Here is a 17,567-nt window from a genome sequence, read left to right on the forward strand (position 1 = left end):
AAGTTACATGGTGTGTAATATTACATTTATTTTTAAATTGATAAGTTTACGGTTTTAATGATAGTTCAATCTCATACCGAGTGTTCTTTAATTGTAGCCTGTTACTGTTAACCTTGATGAGGTTAGACTAAAGGAAGGGTTTTCTATTTTTATAGCTGTTTTACAGAGGTTTTATAACTTAACCATGTTCTAGTGTTAACTTATTCATTATAAAGTATTCTCACATACATGAATATAATGGAATATTAATATTGTAGGGAGGGGTTGTTCCTCTTCTCCAATTGTGGGTATATTACCATGAGAAGAGAAGTATGATAGAATCATATACAGTAATGATAATTAAATTTCTTCCTATATTAAGACTTGGTAGGTTTGCTTATAGTATTTCTTTTGCCTAAGATTTAGGTTGGTTGAGGTCAATATGATATTTACTGAAGTAAATATCTTTGATAAGTGAGTACTTGTGAGCATATATTTTAGTTTTTTAGGAAAATACATCCAGATTGTGTGTGATAACCTGGCTAACCCAAAAAATTAGGACATTTTGAAATGAATTTATGTGGACCCGGTCCCTATCTTTGTTGTAAACTTTGGATCTGAGCATGACCTAGACTCCTCGGAGAAGGAAGCCTTACTTTCTCAGAGGAGCCTTTGAGTTTCTCGAAGAAGTATCCCTCCGGGGACATCTCAACTACCATTTCACTGTCTAGGTCGGTTCCAAGTCAATGTTCCACCAAGCAGGCTGCTGGTCCTCCTGAATTTGGAATGCTTCGCTTAAAGCTAGAATAGTTGAGTCATTGTTCTGCTCCCTTTATGGCCAGCCCTTACTAGAATAGTAGAGGCATTGTACCTCTCCCTCTACGGTCGTCCCACATCAGGTATACTGTTGAGCTACCTTCTGCTTACTTTCTGCTCCAGCCTGGGGATTCAGCTGTGACTGGTCCTTCAGGTTACCAGCTTCCAAAGAAGGCTCCAGTTTAGGCTCTACTATTCAGTCCTTTGGATTAGGCTGTCACTGGGCCTTTGGGTTACCAACTTCCAAGAGAGACTCCAGGTTGGACTCTTCCTTCTGTTCCTGCCAACTTGGCTGTAGTTGGATCTCCGGGTTGCCAATTCCAAGAAAGGCTCTGATGAAGTCCTTCCCTTCTGGTTCTAGGGTTTTGTCTGTAGCTGCACCCTCAGCTTCCCAGGTTCCAAGTAAGGATCCAGGAAAGTTCATCCTTCTGTTCCAAGTAATGGAGGGGGACCGCAAAGAGTGGCTGGTAAATCTCAAAGAGGCAGATGATCTTGTTAATGAGCGGAAGATGATCTCGTTAATGAGCGTCTTTGCGTTTAAGGTCATCTCCATCAATTTTGGGATCATTGGACTTTTTCTCTCTGTGGGCATAAAGTGCTGTATATTCTCAATGGATCTTGGGTGGTTGTCGATATCAAACCTCCTCTATGCCACAAGTTTCATTAGGCCAGGACCTTGGAACTTGATTCCTCTGTAAATAAGATGCTGAAGAAAGGAGACATAGAAAGGTGCTGGCTTCTAAAATTCAAATTAGACCATTCAGCGTATTGAAGAAAGACTCCCCAGTGAAAAGAGTGATCCTCGATCTGTCACACCTCACCCAACAGATCAGGTGCAATCCATTCAAAATGATGAACGTCCTTCATGGCCGCCAATTAATACTTCAAGGGTCTGGGATCTGTACTATACTGTATATCTAAAAGATGCTTTTAGGCATATCCGGTATTGCCTACCACTTCCAACCTTTACATAGGGTATCGGCTTGGGAGTGTGTTATAAAAGTTCAAAGCAATGTAATTTTTCCTCAACATTGCCCTAAGAATGTCTACAGAGCTAGTAAATGTAGTAATCAAACCCTATAGGTTGCTGGGATTTCATATTGTAGCTTATGTAGATGATTAGCTGATTTGGTCAGAAACAAAAGAATTATGCCTCAATTACACAAATCAGGTTTTGCAGGTCCTTCAGGACTTGCAGTAAGTATCTTGATCAACTTCGCAAAGTCGAGACTGATTCCAAGAATAATATTTCAGTGGTTAGGTCTCCAATGGAACATACAGTAGTGAATGCCGCACTAACCCTTACAAAAGCATATCAGCAAAACATTGTAATCAATGTCGAAACCTTTGTTTCGAGCCACTTCTCCTCCAGACAGCAACTGGGGAAGATTTTTGATCTTCACTTTGCCTCGATAGTCGACCTGTTGTTGAAGAACCGGTTGAAAGACCTCAATTCGTTCTTGAGAAGGATGGCTCGTAACGGGTTTTGGGACTGTCATGCGGTTTCCTGGTCGTTGCAAAAGAATTTACAGAACTTTATACAAACTCATCCCAGTCAGGTAGGGGAGGTCATTCAGAAGAGACATATGTGTTCTGGAAATTGTCCCCTCAATTTGTAATATTTTACATAAATGTGTTGGAATTAATGGTGGTCTTTCTGGCATTGAGGAAAATTAGTTCAAGAAGGAACTCTCCAGCAATCCTTGCTTGTGAACTCTCATTGCAGTGACCCATCCCACTGAAATTTCTTCAGGCGAGAGATGTGTTCATCACACCATTCCATCTGTTGGGTTCACTCAATGTAGTAATGGACGTCCTGTCCAGGCAGACCGTCCTGCATACGGAATAAACCTTGGACCAGAGTTCTTTTCAGGAGATTTTGGAGTTAGTTCCAGATCTCCAACTAGTCTTGTTTGCTATAGGAGAGAACCACAAACTTCCACTATATGTAGCTCCAAATGTGGACTTGATCAGTGGCAGGAGATGCTCTAAATCTGGATTGGAACATATGGTCGTCGTTCTGTTTGTTTCCTGAGTTTGATTTTGAAGTCTTTGAACATCCTTCAGGATTTTTCAGAACAGCTGTGCTAATAGGACTGTTTTAGCTCAACAGCCCGTGGTATCCACTACTTCAGCATCTGATACCAAAAATGAACCCGGTTCAGTCTGCATAGTTATATCAGAAAGTAGGAAGGTGGATTACCTTCTCTTTCTTCCTTTCTAACACAGAACTTTCACACTTGAATCTTCTGTATTTTTGAGAAATATATCTCACCCCACAACTTATTTGATGAGCTGCAAGAAGTCTCCATCCACATGACAATACCATCTGGGTGGAATACATGTTTGGCGTTTTTAAGGAGTCAGTCACCTCATCAGATAATCTTGGACTTTTTGGCTTCTTTGCTGGTCCACCTTTTTGAGGAGATGAGGCTCCAGCTGTCAACTATACTGTACGGTCACATAAATCTACCTGTAATGGAACCTCTCAAGCATGCCTTTGACGTTGATTTTGGCTTGAGCATGTTTCATAAGATCTCCCAGTATTTTACTTTGCATATACCATCTCCACTGACACTTGTGATTTCTTGGTGTCTGGTTAGGGGTATTGAGTTTTTGGCCTCGTTAGATAATTCCTCCATTTCCCTGAAAGGACTTTTTCATAAATCTAAAATTTTAATAGCTTTAGCATCTGGAGCAAGAGTCAATGAACTGGAAGCCTTTCAGAGGGATCATGAATTCAATATAATAATGAGATAATATTTTAATTTTGATCTCAGGTCTCCTTTCTCTAGCCAAAAACTAAAAGACTTCTAAACGAGATCCACTTGATGTCTTGGCTCTGGTGTCAGGAGATAGCAACCAATGTCCTAGGTTGGCCTTCAAATTATATTTACAGAGAAGCCTGTCTTCAGAAATTAGTTTGTTTTAAAATACCCATACCAGAAGCCCCTTTCAACAGGGGTTATCCATATTTTCCATCCCTAAAACCCACTATGTAAGGAAAATTGCGTCTTTGCTAGCATTCTTTGCTAATATGTAATTTTCAGGACTATCAGAGTTTTATGGGGTGGCCCAGGCATTAGGTGTTTATTAAACACTACTTAAAAACAGTCCAATTAGTACAACTTTCATGTATGGTACTTGACGCATTCATGTCCCCTGCGTGGGTAGTTTAGAGAGAAAGACAAAAGCAATCAGGCCCTTCAGAAGAAGAGTAATTGAATATTGAGTAGCCAGTATTCTTAGGTCACCCGTGTGGTACGAGTCAGACTTATTAGTTTTTCTTCTTGCTGTTGGGAATATAGGCATGTTTTGTAAGTTTACTTGGTTGCAGACAGTTATCCAGGAATTGGGATGAGTCTGCTTATTAATACTCTAGTACAATAATGCCTCAGAATACAGAATTAATGCGTGCCAGACTGGTTTTCTTATTATGATTTTTTTGTGTGAAGAGTCACGTTTTACATGTATTATCTCAAGCTTCTCCATAGAAAGCATCCCCTTCTTTCCTTTATCATCAGCAACATTCTTGGAACCCATGGCTATAGAATTACGGCTTGAATAAAGCAACACAAAAACTATAAGTATGAAAGCGAAATCACCAGCACAAATTCAATGTGAACAATAGTGCTGCCGAAACAAAATGGTTGAGGAAGACCGATACCTAGATGCATGATGAGAAAGATGCTGACCAATAAGAGAGCAGGATTATATGGCAGTAACTAGCTTCAGGGTGGGGAGATAATCAATGGGAGAGCAGAACGATGGTGGCGAGTTTACAGTTTTGCGGCGTACAAATTTTAAAATTATTTCTCGATGGCCGGATGGATTTTGTTTTGCATCATGAAGGGTTTTTCGTAATGTGAGGTGAAAAAATTCTTTGCATCTCTTAGTATCATGAATTTTTCCCATGCAGAAACTTTTGTATCGAAAGGTATTACTTTAAGTCCTTGGAGACCACACAGCACTACCCCAAAAAAGAGTTTTGACAAAGGTTTTGGGAGGTGCTGTCTGATCTCCAAAATCCTTTCTCCTCCCTTGCCTATGCAGGGTAGTGGAGCATTTTTTTATGCCTTTTATTGCGAATTATAGTTAAGGGTATTTAGTGGTGTCGGTACACTGTCATTTAATTGAGAGAATAGTTCCTTTCTATGATGCAGCACATGACGTCACTTACAGCAGACAAATTTTAGCTACTGAGATGCTGTGGTGAGTTCAAATGAGCCTAAACTCGTCTCCCTTATACACACTTAGTCCTTGCTTTGCATATTGATACACTGGCCCTAGAGCAGGGGAGAAAATATTTCTTTGGTACAGTACTATTATAGAGGGGAAGAGAATTTTTTCTTGTAACTGAAATGCAAATATTTTTTATCATGCATTTTATATTATCAAATATCGCTTGAACATACTACAATGTACTGTATGTATTAGAGCCTCTTTTAAAAACTTTCATTGATAACATTTTTGCAATATGGGTTTAGTGCCTAATGGTTCGCAGGTGTTAGCAATAAAGTTATTTCGTATATGTGTTTGTGCTTTCATTACTGTTTTACTACTAGCTACTATTACTATTAATACTGATGATATTATTATTAGTATATATTGGATATTGTCATGTTATTACAACAGTAGTGTACAGTATACAAGACAAAAGGAGAGGTAAAAAGAAAAAAGAAGAGATGGGTGAACAAGAATGTTGTAGCAGGCCCCCCCCCCCCCCCCCAATCATAACAGAGGATACCATGAAAAACCAAAATTATTAATTGGAAATTTCACTGATCTTATGTGAATAACCGAAACCGCACGTACAATCCGCGAACATCGAGGGGTGACTGTATTGCCTAGTGACTCTTTCATACACGTAAGGTTCTTCACTTCATTAATAATGTGTCAATGTTTTTTTCCAGTTGTCGCATCAAGAGAATAGAACAGAAGGATGAGCTGGAGTCAGAAAGAACAACAGAACAAGTTGACATAGAGAAATTAGTGAATGAAAACTTGAGCATGAGGTCTGAAATTGACCGGCTTTACCAGAACTACGAAGCTCTAAAAAAGTTTGCTAACCTAAAAAATATTCCATTACCACCAGATCTAGAAACCCTTTGATATAGGGGTTTAAAGTGATAACATTTAATATTGCAGGAAAGTACATTCTTCGCACTATTTTGCCATTTTGTTTAGTTTGTGTTGCTTAAGAGTAATTAATGCTTTTCTTTTAAAACTTAGGTATTACTTGTCTTTTTTCTAGAGGGGATGAGGCAAGTTTTTCCATTTATTTGTGTTGGTAATGTTGTACTGGTACCTGCAGGAATTGTTTCACTACTTAGCTTTGTGCTGTGAACTTTACAAAAATCCTTTCTTGAGTTTTGTATTTCTGTACAAATGTTTCACCTTCGAAGGTGGAACTAATTTTATAAGGGTAAATTAAGTGTATTTTTAAGCTCATAAATTATTTTAGAATATATTGAAATATGACTATGGTTATTATTATTAAATAGTTTAACTAACAACTGAATTATGATTCTTAGCATTCCTATGGCTATTCTTATTCATAAATATACAGAGAGAGGTTCTAGCAGTGTTTTGACTCGTACTGTAGAATAAAAAGGGAAAGGAGGCTAGAGCTGAAACTACAATAAAAACAATCAAGGTTGAGGTTACCAGAATTTAGGTAAAAAATGTGATACAGTATATAGATAGAGGGTTTTATGAAATTGGGCATATGGCCCAGTACTTGGACTGGGGAGGCCATTCAGAGTTATGGTGCAGCTCAGGAAACCCCTGCTGTTGCATCATGAATTAAAATAATTAAGAGATTAGACAGGAAGGTGGAAGATAAGAAGGAAGGAGTAAGTAAAAGCTAAATAGTGGCTTTTAATCTTTCTTCCCATGGGGAATTGCGTTATCCTTAGCCCGAAAATTAATGGCTGCGTAGTTCAATAACCATAAGTCTTTGCTGCAGGAAGTGAAAATGCCACAGTTAATGAGGATTCTTTGGTTTTTTGGCCTTATTCCCCTTCTAGTGGGAAATCAGAGTCAGCTTGCAATTCCCACCCTTCCCTTTTGACTTTCTTTTTCCTATACTTGACGTGGCTGAGTGGTTATAGTGCAGAGTTTGTGGAATCCGTGATCCTCAATGGCATAGGTTTTAACCTTCACCAGAGTAGAGTGAGTCTTTTTCAACAGGCCTTTTACAAAGATATTGATTTACCAAAATCAGAATTTACCATTTCTGTAAATGCTAATAATCATACTCTTTCAGCTCTCCCTTCAGGTACCTGTCGACGGTACCCAAGATAAAGGTATGATTGATCGCCTTAATTGCAAACCCTGACATGGTGTAGGCCTTGGGGCTCTTGGCAACTTTGGCCCTTGGGTTTGAAGGTAACGGCAGGAGAGGTTGTCAGACAAGGGACTTTATTATACCTTTCTGTATACAAGTGGCAATGAGGAGTGCGGTTATGTGATATCAGAACATTGGGCTTGTATTGCCTATACCCCTTGATGTCTCCTGACACATGACCGGCAGACTGACTAGGCCTGTGGTGAATTTTACCAGGCCTGATGCTCTTCTGCTGATCTAGTAGGAGGGTCATTTTCATGAGGTTATTAGGCTCATTCATATATATAAACCCCTCAGGAAATGACCAATTTTGCTCCTTGGCGTTAAGCCTTGTCCCAAAGCACTCCCTTCCTTACACTTGCTATTTAGCACCCCAAAATACTCTTTCCTTTCCTCTAGTCACTCTTCAAAGGTACTTTGCCCCTGGAGATGCAGACTTGCCCCATACAGTCAGTCCGCGACCTACAAACCATCTGAGTATGGAAAAGCTTTAAGCTGAAAAGATTACATTACTCTGTTTCAGAAACAAGATCTATGGAGTAAGTTTAGCTTATTTCCTGGCTATATCATGGCTGGTCGCAATAATGGACTAACTTCTGGTGTCTCCTCTTGAGGATGCCAAAGCAACATTCCAAAGGTAATTTGTGTTGGGAAGATGGACACTGATTTTTTTCACATGAGTTTGCCAATCTATGAACAAATTTGGTCTTTAAAAAACTCAACACCATGCATAATCTCATTTCAGCCAGAGGTAGTGTTACCCTTTGAATGAGGGGACCTCTTCCCTCATCTCAAAAGAGCAGATCAAGACAGCAGTGGAGATATAGATTACTGATGCTCAGGACTCCATTAATCCTGTAGTCTCCTTAGAACTCCCCTCTGGTACAGCAAAGGTCACTAAAGCCAAGCCTTTAGGAGTGACTTTACAATTGCCTTTATGTCTGAATCGCACTCCTTTCTCTGTTAAGTCCCAACTAGGTCCTCAGCCTTCTTTTTTATTTAAGAGTTATAACTAGTACATGCTAGTAGATTTTGGATGGGTACACAGTTATGTAGCTCATCTGCATCTCACATGACCAGCTGGTATTGAACTGGATTGTTGTAGATGGGGAAGGGACTCGTATTTGCTACATCCACTTTGTAAGTCTTTTAACTAATTGGTATTCCTGTCCAAAGATGGCTTGAGTAATTATATAACTAGGTGAGCCCCCACCATGGGAGCCCACTAAACATTCATCAGAACTAGTTTATTGCTGCCTTAATCAGGAGCCTTCTCTGTTACCATCCCCATGTAACATCAGCGATGATGAACATGTCAGTAGCAAAACACAAACACCATCATATAATACATACACTGTATACAGTACTGAAATAAATTATAGTACCCAAAAGACGGACAAAATCAGTGAAAAAAATTGCAAAAACATATTGAGGTCTCCATTAATGCTGTAAATTTAGGTACTCACCAGTTTTGTATAAGTTCCAATCCTTCTTCTATAACTTGAGTTGAAAGTTGTGTTCGAACTCAGTCTTTTAGTCTTCTAGTATTTTGGTGTAGTTGGCTGATGCTAGCCCATAAGTTTCCAGAATACCTTCTCTATAAATGAATTTCTCATTTACTGTTGTTTATTATATACTGTATATAAATCTTAAATTTCTAATTATGATACAAGATATATTATGTGATAATTATAGAAAAAATATAAAGCAATAAATTTATGTAAAGAGAGTTCTTGTTTTTAATCGTTATGAATAGAAAGGGGAATTACATAAATGGAAATCTGTATTCTGAACTCAGTTGTTTTTGGACATTTACAGTAAATGATTTTCCTAATTGAATATAAAAAGGATGAAATTATAGCCTTTTAAATTGTGTATCGTTCAAAACACTTCAGTCAAAATTTATATCTAGCTTCCAAAGTCTAACCTTGTCATAAGTTGGGCTTATTTTGCACAAGTCATCTTAGATTACTAATTATAGCATTTTGTTGAAATAATATTTGGTATAAATTAAGGAGAGTTGCTAGGGTTATATTTCAGGCATTCCATAGTATTTCTCTTGTAAACTGTATGTAATGAAAATGAGGTGATAGTGATGCTCTCATTTTGTGTGTGTTAAAAATCATCAGAATATTTCTTTTGTAAAAATAAGGTTATACATTAAACTTATCAACGCCACACATCATCTCTCTCGCCATTATTTATTTACAACATTTCATTGTGGGCTTGAATGGTCCTCTTGGCCTAAGTGCCTTTGTTTTGCCCCAGATCCTTGCACAGTAAATCTATATATCCATAGTGAATGGAAAGGAAATATTCTGAAGTTTTTGTGGTTTTTACTTGTGAAGAGCCTAATCACATTTACCTTTACTTCCATTATGTAATGTGTTTATAAAAGGTTACCAAGCATTATTATTTCAATGAAACTTCCTGGAATTTATTTGCTATTTTTTCTTAAATGAAGAGCTCTCTGCCAAAATTATGAAAAAAAATTTCACTGTAATGTATGTAAAACCCTTCTGTTTTCACTAGAAAGAGGTGCTGATGAGTTGACGAGTGAGTAAACAGCATCCCCTCCCAGCTGCTTCCATTTTGATTTCTCATTTTTTCTTAAGCCAGAGCTTGGGCTTGAAACAATTGAATCTGCTCTGTATTAGTTAGGTATCAGTATTATATGCTTATGTGGAACTTCCTTACTAATTCCTGAATTCGAAGCTTCGTAAGTTAATTAAATTTTTACTCAATTCTATAAGTAGATTCTTCTATACTACAATAGTTAGTTTATTGATAAATTTCTCCCAGTAATTTATGGGTATGAGTAAATGCTGTTAAGTATTTGGATTTACTGCCATTAATAGCTAAAGTGGCAAGTTAAAATTACACTTATAAAAAAATACAAATGCATAAATATGTAAGTTGGAATGATATTCCCGGAGACTTTCTTGATTAAGATTTTGACGGTCAGACGATATGTTAGTGCCCTTTCTCAGACAATAAGGGGTCCAGCAAGGACAGCAGGACTACAGCTAGTCACTTTCTCCCTTCTGGCATCACAGGCTAGAGGCCGCTTGTTTCCCTCCTACATCTCAGGCTAGTGGCCTCTCATTTCCCTCTAGCATCTCGGGCTTGAGGAAATTTGTTCCCTCCAACATCTCTGCTAAAGGGCGGCCATGGGTACAGCGTATCACTTGTGATCGTGTGTCACCAATCCTAGTGGCCTCATGTCACTCGAAAGGAATTTTGGCTCGTGCGCATTGAGCCAGCAGTTTGGTCTTCTAAAATGCCTACACCTCAAAATTTATCATCCTGCTTCTAGCTCATTCTCTCTCTCATCTCTCTAAAACTAATTTTCTTGTTAGAAAAATCAACCTATTTTATTTGTCTTATCTATTAATTAATGGCTTTAACCTGTAAAATAATTCATTACGTACATCTACTAATTCATTCATTATGGATATCTAGGAATCAACCGATTAACTAACACTTACTTCCTAAGGATTAAGAACTGCATGTTCTCCAAATTTGTAAAGTCTAGATTTTATGCAGAATGAAAAGTTAATGATCTCCATTTAAGAAAAAGTAGATTCTCATTTGAAATACATATGTGCCTTGTAGAGGAGACTCATGTTCCAGACACATATGACGTGCTGAGTGTAATTCACATAGGCCAGGTTACTGGTTTGGAGATTTAAAATATAAAAGTATGTGACGATGTTTTAAAGGGGGTATCGTAGATCTGAATTTGATAGTTTGTTAAATGGTTAGGTTCGGGAATATTGACAAAATTTTGGAATCTCTTCAGTCACACATAACAGAACCAACTTTATTTCCTTAACTTATTCTTATCGAGTTTATTCCTCCTATAGCAGTTCAGGCTATGCTAGCTTCCTAAGCAGAGCATGTGCCTGTTTCTGTTGGTATTCTTTCTTCTGAAAAGGTCTTGCCAGTTTCCTATTCAGTTGAAGAACTTGTAACGTCATTCAAAAGAACAGAAAACTTTATTCAGAACTATTTAATGAACAACTACTGTACATAACAAAAAATATTTGCATTCTATTCAGTCATTTTTTTCTTTGAAAAGAAATAATTGCCTTTTAAAACCATACAAATAGGATTTTGGAGTTGTATCTGCGACAAAATAATTATAAAAAACTAACTTTTTGCGTTAATATCGTGTTTTACAGATCTCCTCTCCAATATCCTATAAAAATTGAAGGTAAAGTTATAGCAGTTTGAGGTCATGAGTAAGTTGAACCTCGGGTTCCTTGTGATCAATAACCCCTTAAGTTGAACATCTAGTGTTAATTTTGTAGATAATTCTCAATCTTTTAAAGTAGATTTTGATATTGAATCATCCGAAGTGATCATGTGATGCGATCTATCAGCTAACCTGGAATTCATGCAAGTTCCAACCTACCTCCCACACTCACAGTGGTTATTATTTTTCTGCACCATTGCTTATATAGTACAGTACATGTACTTAGAACAGTAAATGAAAAATATGGTAATTGGGAGGGCTCTGTGTATCCACTTGTCTGATTCACTAGCTCCTCTTTCCAGTAGGAACAAAGGGTTTTACGTATATCATGGCAAAAAAATTATTCTTTTCAATTTTGGCCAAAGGTCCTCATTTTAAAATGAATGGCACATGAATTCTAGGTAAGTGTTGAAATGATACATTTACTTTAAGTAATTTTTTTTTTTGTATCTTGAAGGGGCATTAAAAAGGTAAAACTTAATTCAGACTAAATGTAATCAGATGATCCCCTACTGATTGTCATTGCTCTTTTGCTTGTCAAAGCAGCCTTTTTAACATGTGGCCTATATGCTTGGAAGTGTATCCTCAGAGATCCAATAACTATCTTTTTGTCATTTAACATTTCATATTGAATGTTTGCACAATATTTGATTCATATTTTTTGTCAGTATGTCCTAATACCAGTCATATAAACTGTTTTGAAGCAAGGCTGCTGTACTGTATTAAATGTTTCTGTTTCAAAGTTATTGTATACAGAAATAAGAGACCTGGAGGGTATTTCATTACATTGTTTTTTCACCTACATATTTTTTTATTAATTCAATGAATCTTACCTGGTGCTCATAATGCTCCTATTTTGAAGTTGAATCTTCCCAACCTTTTGAATAAGTATTTCTTAATCATACTGCAGCACCACCTGTGGAATTATGTTGATACCAATGTAGGGGTGTTGGAACCATAAATCTTCATAACCTTTCGTTACATTAGAGAGGCAACATTACTAAACCATAGGAGTACAACTACACTTAGAATAATATATAAGCAGCCTAGCAAGGAATAGTGTGTTAACTTTACTGTTGATTTGGTAGATGATATATGTCAATACAGTATTAAGGTTTGTCTTATGCTGATTTTAGAATACGGTATGTTAATGGTTTAATATTTAGTAAACGAGCTATTGTTAGTTATAAAGATCCACATTTATTTTGTGTTCCCAATTTGGAGTGCTTTGTTTGGCACTGAATAGTTTGGCAAGGTTTACAACTACATTTTGATGCTCTTTTCTTGATGTTTTTTCTTTTATTAGGCTACAAAAAACAGAAATTTATTGCCCGATTCTTCCCAGAATAAGTTTACCCTGTTTTATCCAAGTCAACATAGTACAGGATCCAGTTGGCTATCATAAAAACCAGATGGGTCCTATAGTTGCCAAACTCCTTTAACAAAAAGTAGTGTGGGAGATTTTAATGAATAAACCTATTTTATAATCAAATTAACTTGAATTGTTGGGATAATTTCCCAGCATACAATATGTTTCAGATTCAAATATTCTGTAGTTTAATGTAAAGGATTTGCAACTATAATATGCATTTAACTACATATTGTACTTGCTGAATCATATTTCATTGGTGTATGGTGTGCTGCATATTGCTCCATATAAGTAAATGAAATTAGAAGATACAATGAAAAGTGAGAATATATTGAAAGGATCAAATGTAGAAGAAAACTTAGTTTCAGTTTAAGGAAAAATACAAGAGGGTTAGAATACTTGATTATTGTATAGATTTTTGTATTTATACCCTAGTTGTTTATAGAGGGAAATTTGGTGAAGTGCAACTTGAATATTTGTCTGTGACATCCTAATGAGTTTTATTTTGTAGTCATGAGCATATTAAGAATTTAATATGAACTTTTGCGTTATGGTATCCTATTGGAAATGTCCCTGCCTGGTAATCAGTTGGATGATACAGTAGTTTAGGACTCTCAAGCTCGATACTTTTGGGGAGCCTATAGATTTCCCTGCTGAGTCATCAGCAGCCATTGCTTGGCCCTCCATAGTTTTAGCTAAATGGAGAGGGGTTAGGGCAATGATAATGTTTATATGGTCAGTCTCTAGGACATTGTCCAGTCCCTTGCCTCTGCCATTTATAAGCAGCCTTTAAACCTTTGTGGAAGTTCAGAAGACCAGTAAGTTTTTGATTTAGAGTAATATTTCAGGATTAACTTACCCTGTTTCAAACCCTAACTTAACTCCTCTACAGGTAGCTTGTGGTTTAATGTACTATGCAGTAGGGGTTCTGAAAGTACATGGCACATCCTAGATTCAAGATCTTCTCATAGAGACTTGATTCTTAATCTACTTTAGATCCTTCTGCTGCAAAACCGTTGCACTCCGCATTTTTAACTGCTCTTTTAGAAACCTGGGTTTGCGAGCCAGACCAAGATGGTAGTTAGATCCTTATGTCCCTCCTCTCACTGAGTTAAGTACCTGTAAACATCTGTTTATCCTGTATGTGCTGAGATGGCTGGAATTTTTATCTCCCCTCTCAATGAAATAGGGTTCCTAAAATAATTTTTAATATTGTGGTTGAGGCGGCATATAGTATGATTTCCTGGGCAAAATTTTTTTTTTTTTTATTTTAGATTAATCTGTTAAAGATTTTCGAAATCTGTTTGATTGCTTCATGTATGGATGGATATGTGTGTGGTTTGCTTGCAAGCTTGGCCACCAGCTCATCACAAGTTTTAGGGATGAGCTGATTTAATTTTAGATGTTAGGCTAACATACCTTAAGGCATTTTTGCATACTACCCTAATATATGATGATTTTTTTTTTAGTGATAGTCACTACAGTAAATAGTTGTTTTATTGGTAGCTTCCAGTAGTTAATCTCCTAAAACAATGAGCAAAGGGTATTTTACCGGAGAGCTAAATTATTATTATTATTATTTTAATAGTGATAACAATTTCAGTAATTTTAATAATAATAATTGAGTAATTTGTATATAAATAATTACACACACACATATATATATATATATATATATATATATATATATATGTATATATATATATATATATATATATATGTATATATATGTATATATATATATATATATATATATATATGTATATATATATATATATATATATATATGTGTGTGTGTGTATATATATATATATATATATATATATATATATATATATATATATATATATATATATATATATATATATATATATATATATATATATATATTTATATACATATATATATATATATATATATATATATATATATATATATATATATATATATATACAGTATATATATAGTGGAACCTCTACATCCGATCGTATCTACATCCGAATTTTCCAACATCCGAAGTAAAATTCAAGCAAATTTTTGACTCTACACCCGAATTTTATTTCGACACACGAAGTAGCAATTTTCGTCGTACCGGTTGTATCCGAATTTTTCGACACGCGAAGTACAATTCGAACACGTTCCGACTCTACACCCGAATGTTTTTTTCGACACCCGAAGTAAACAATACTCGTACGCGTAGTCGGTGCTCATAGCGCCTGAAGTGTTTTTTATTTCCGCCGATAGAAGGCAGCACATCGACCTCGGAGGGACGCTCAATTAGCGCGGCTTGGGTCAGTCCTCTGTTCTCGTCGGCTTCGTGCGGTTGTGCTCTTTGCGTTGTGATATTAACTGTGAATTAATCGTGATTTTTTACGTGCATCCATTAACGATAATTTACGTAAATCATGGGTCCAAAAAGGCTTAGTTTTGCCAGTGGTAGTGGTAGTGGTGAGAAAAGGAAGAAGGAAATGCTTTCTATAGAAATTAAGCAGGAAATTATTGAAAAACATGAGCGTGGCATCCGCGTGAGTGAACTTGCTAAACAGTATGGCCGTAATATGTCGACGATCTCGACAATCCTTAAACAGAAAGAAGCTATTAAAGCAGTGAAACCTTCTAAGGGGATCACTATAATTTCCAAACGCCGTACCCTTATCATAGAAGAGATGGAACGACTTCTACTAGTGTGGATTAAGGATAGAGAGATCGTTGGCGACACCATCACCGAAACCGTTATCTGCGAGAAGGCGCACGCCATCTTTACGGACTTGAAGGAGGAGAGCTCTGTGGGTGATGCTGGGGAGAGTTCAACCGAGCCTTCCTCAGATGATTTCAAGGCATCTCGTGGCTGGTTCGAGAAATTTAAGAAACGGTCCGGGATTCATTCAGTTGTTCGCCACGGAGAGGCTGCTAGTGCGAACACAAAGGCTGCAACTGACTTTGTTAAGAAATTCGAAAATATCGTAAAGGAAGAAGGCTACGTAGAGCAGCAGGTGTTCAATTGTGATGAAACCGGGCTGTTTTGGAAGAAGATGCCGAGTCGAACCTACATCACTGCTGAAGAGAAGAAATTGCCTGGGCATAAGCCAATGAAGGATCGGTTGACTCTTGCTCTATGTGCCAACGCTAGCGGGGACTTTAAAGTCAAGCCCTTGCTTGTTTACCATTCGGAGAACCCTAGGGCCTTTAAAGCACACAACGTCGATAAGGATCAGCTTCATGTTTTCTGGCGATCCAACTCGAAGGCCTGGGTCACTAGGCAATTCTTTGTGCAATGGGTAAACCAAGTTTTCGGTCCTTCTGTGAAGAAGTATCTTCATGAGCAGAAATTGCCTTTAAAGTGCCTGCTATGCCTTGACAATGCACCCGCTCACCCCCCCGGACTTGAAGATGATATCTTCGATGAATTCAAGTTCATAAAGGTGCTGTATCTTCCACCAAATACCACCTCTATCCTCCAGCCCATGGACCAGCAAGTCATCTCTAATTTTAAGAAGCTGTACACCAAGCACTTATTCAAGCAGTGCTTTAATGTCACGCAAAGCACCAACTTAACTTTGCGTGAATTTTGGAGGGGCCACTTCAATATCGTGCACTGCTTAAAGATCATTGATCAGGCTTGGGTGGGATTAACTCGACGGACCCTCAATTCTGCATGGAAGAAGCTGTGGCCTGATGCAGTTTCTCCCCGAGATTTCGAGGGTTTTGACCCCGAACCTGATCCCGTGGTCGGTGCAGCGGAAGCCGTAGAGGAAATCGTCTCCCTTGGCAAGTCCATGGGTCTGGAGGTCGACGCAGATGACGTTACGGAACTCGTTGCCGAACATCACGACAAACTGACGACGGATGAGCTCAAGGAACTCCATGCTATGTCGGAGCACATGAGTGATGACGAGGAAGAGAGCGAGGAGGTAGAACATGTGTTAGGTTCAGCGCAAATAAAAGAGGTGTTAGGAAAATATCAAGACGTGGTCGACTTCATCGACAAATACCATCCAAAGAAATTGCAGGTTTGTTGTGTAGTTTCTCAATTCGATGATGTTTGCTTAACGCACTTTCGAAACATTCTGAAAAGCCGTACGAAGCAATTATCTATCGATGCTTTCTTTAAAAAAACTGCGAAGCGAACTCGCGATGAAGAGGATGTAAGTGAACCGAAGAAAACGGCAAAGAGTGAAGAGGAAGAAAGTGAAACACAGAAAACGGAAAAGAGTGAAGCAAAAGAAATTCAGTCAATTTTAAATGTAAGTGATAGTGATTAAAATTACGTAATCATCAAAAAGAAAAAAAGAAAATGTAAAAAAAAATATAAAATATAAAAATAAAAAAAAAATAAGCTAAGTTATGTTAAAGTTCACTTAGTGTAAGTTAGAATAAGTTACGGTAGTGTTACGTTTATCGTAGTTAACCTCTCTACCTCCTCTCCGTCCGTCTCCTCTCTCCTCTCTGCGTAGCGAAGACGAACAACACCTGCGCTGGAGTTTCTAAGGTAAAGTGACGCTAAAAACCCGTTTCTTATTTATCATTTTTTGCTAATTCTTCTTATTTACATGTCTATTCTTCTTATTTACATGTCTATTATCTAATTTAGTGTTCATTATTCTCATGGGAAAGTTATGTGTAGTAGTTTATTAAGAAGTTATCATAGGTTTTTGGGTTCAACCACGGATTAATCCTATTTCAATGTATTCTTATGGGAAAATTCGTTTCGACATCCGATCAATTTCTACATCCGAAGTTGGTTCTGGAACGGATTAAATTCGTATGTAGAGGTTCCACTGTATACATATACATAT

General features: G+C 37.2%; 1 protein-coding gene across 8 annotated transcripts in view; it reads left to right on the forward strand.

Annotated features, from left to right (window-relative positions):
- maf-S (MAF bZIP transcription factor K) overlaps nt 1-17,567 on the forward strand; it is a 152,890-nt gene that overhangs the window by 131,391 nt on the left and 3,932 nt on the right. For 7 of the 8 annotated variants that reach the window (XM_068370801.1, XM_068370805.1, XM_068370802.1 and 4 more), the window contains one exon: nt 5,709-6,316. The exons of the other annotated variant lie outside the window; for it this stretch is intronic. In XM_068370801.1, the coding sequence (XP_068226902.1) occupies nt 5,709-5,907 (199 nt within the window). In that variant the 3' untranslated portion in view covers nt 5,908-6,316. Of the gene's footprint in view, nt 1-5,708; nt 6,317-17,567 lie in introns of those variants that run through there. 8 annotated transcript variants of the gene reach the window in all.

Source organism: Palaemon carinicauda, chromosome 3 (genome assembly GCF_036898095.1).
Source record: "Palaemon carinicauda isolate YSFRI2023 chromosome 3, ASM3689809v2, whole genome shotgun sequence".
Taxonomy (NCBI): domain Eukaryota; kingdom Metazoa; phylum Arthropoda; class Malacostraca; order Decapoda; family Palaemonidae; genus Palaemon; species Palaemon carinicauda.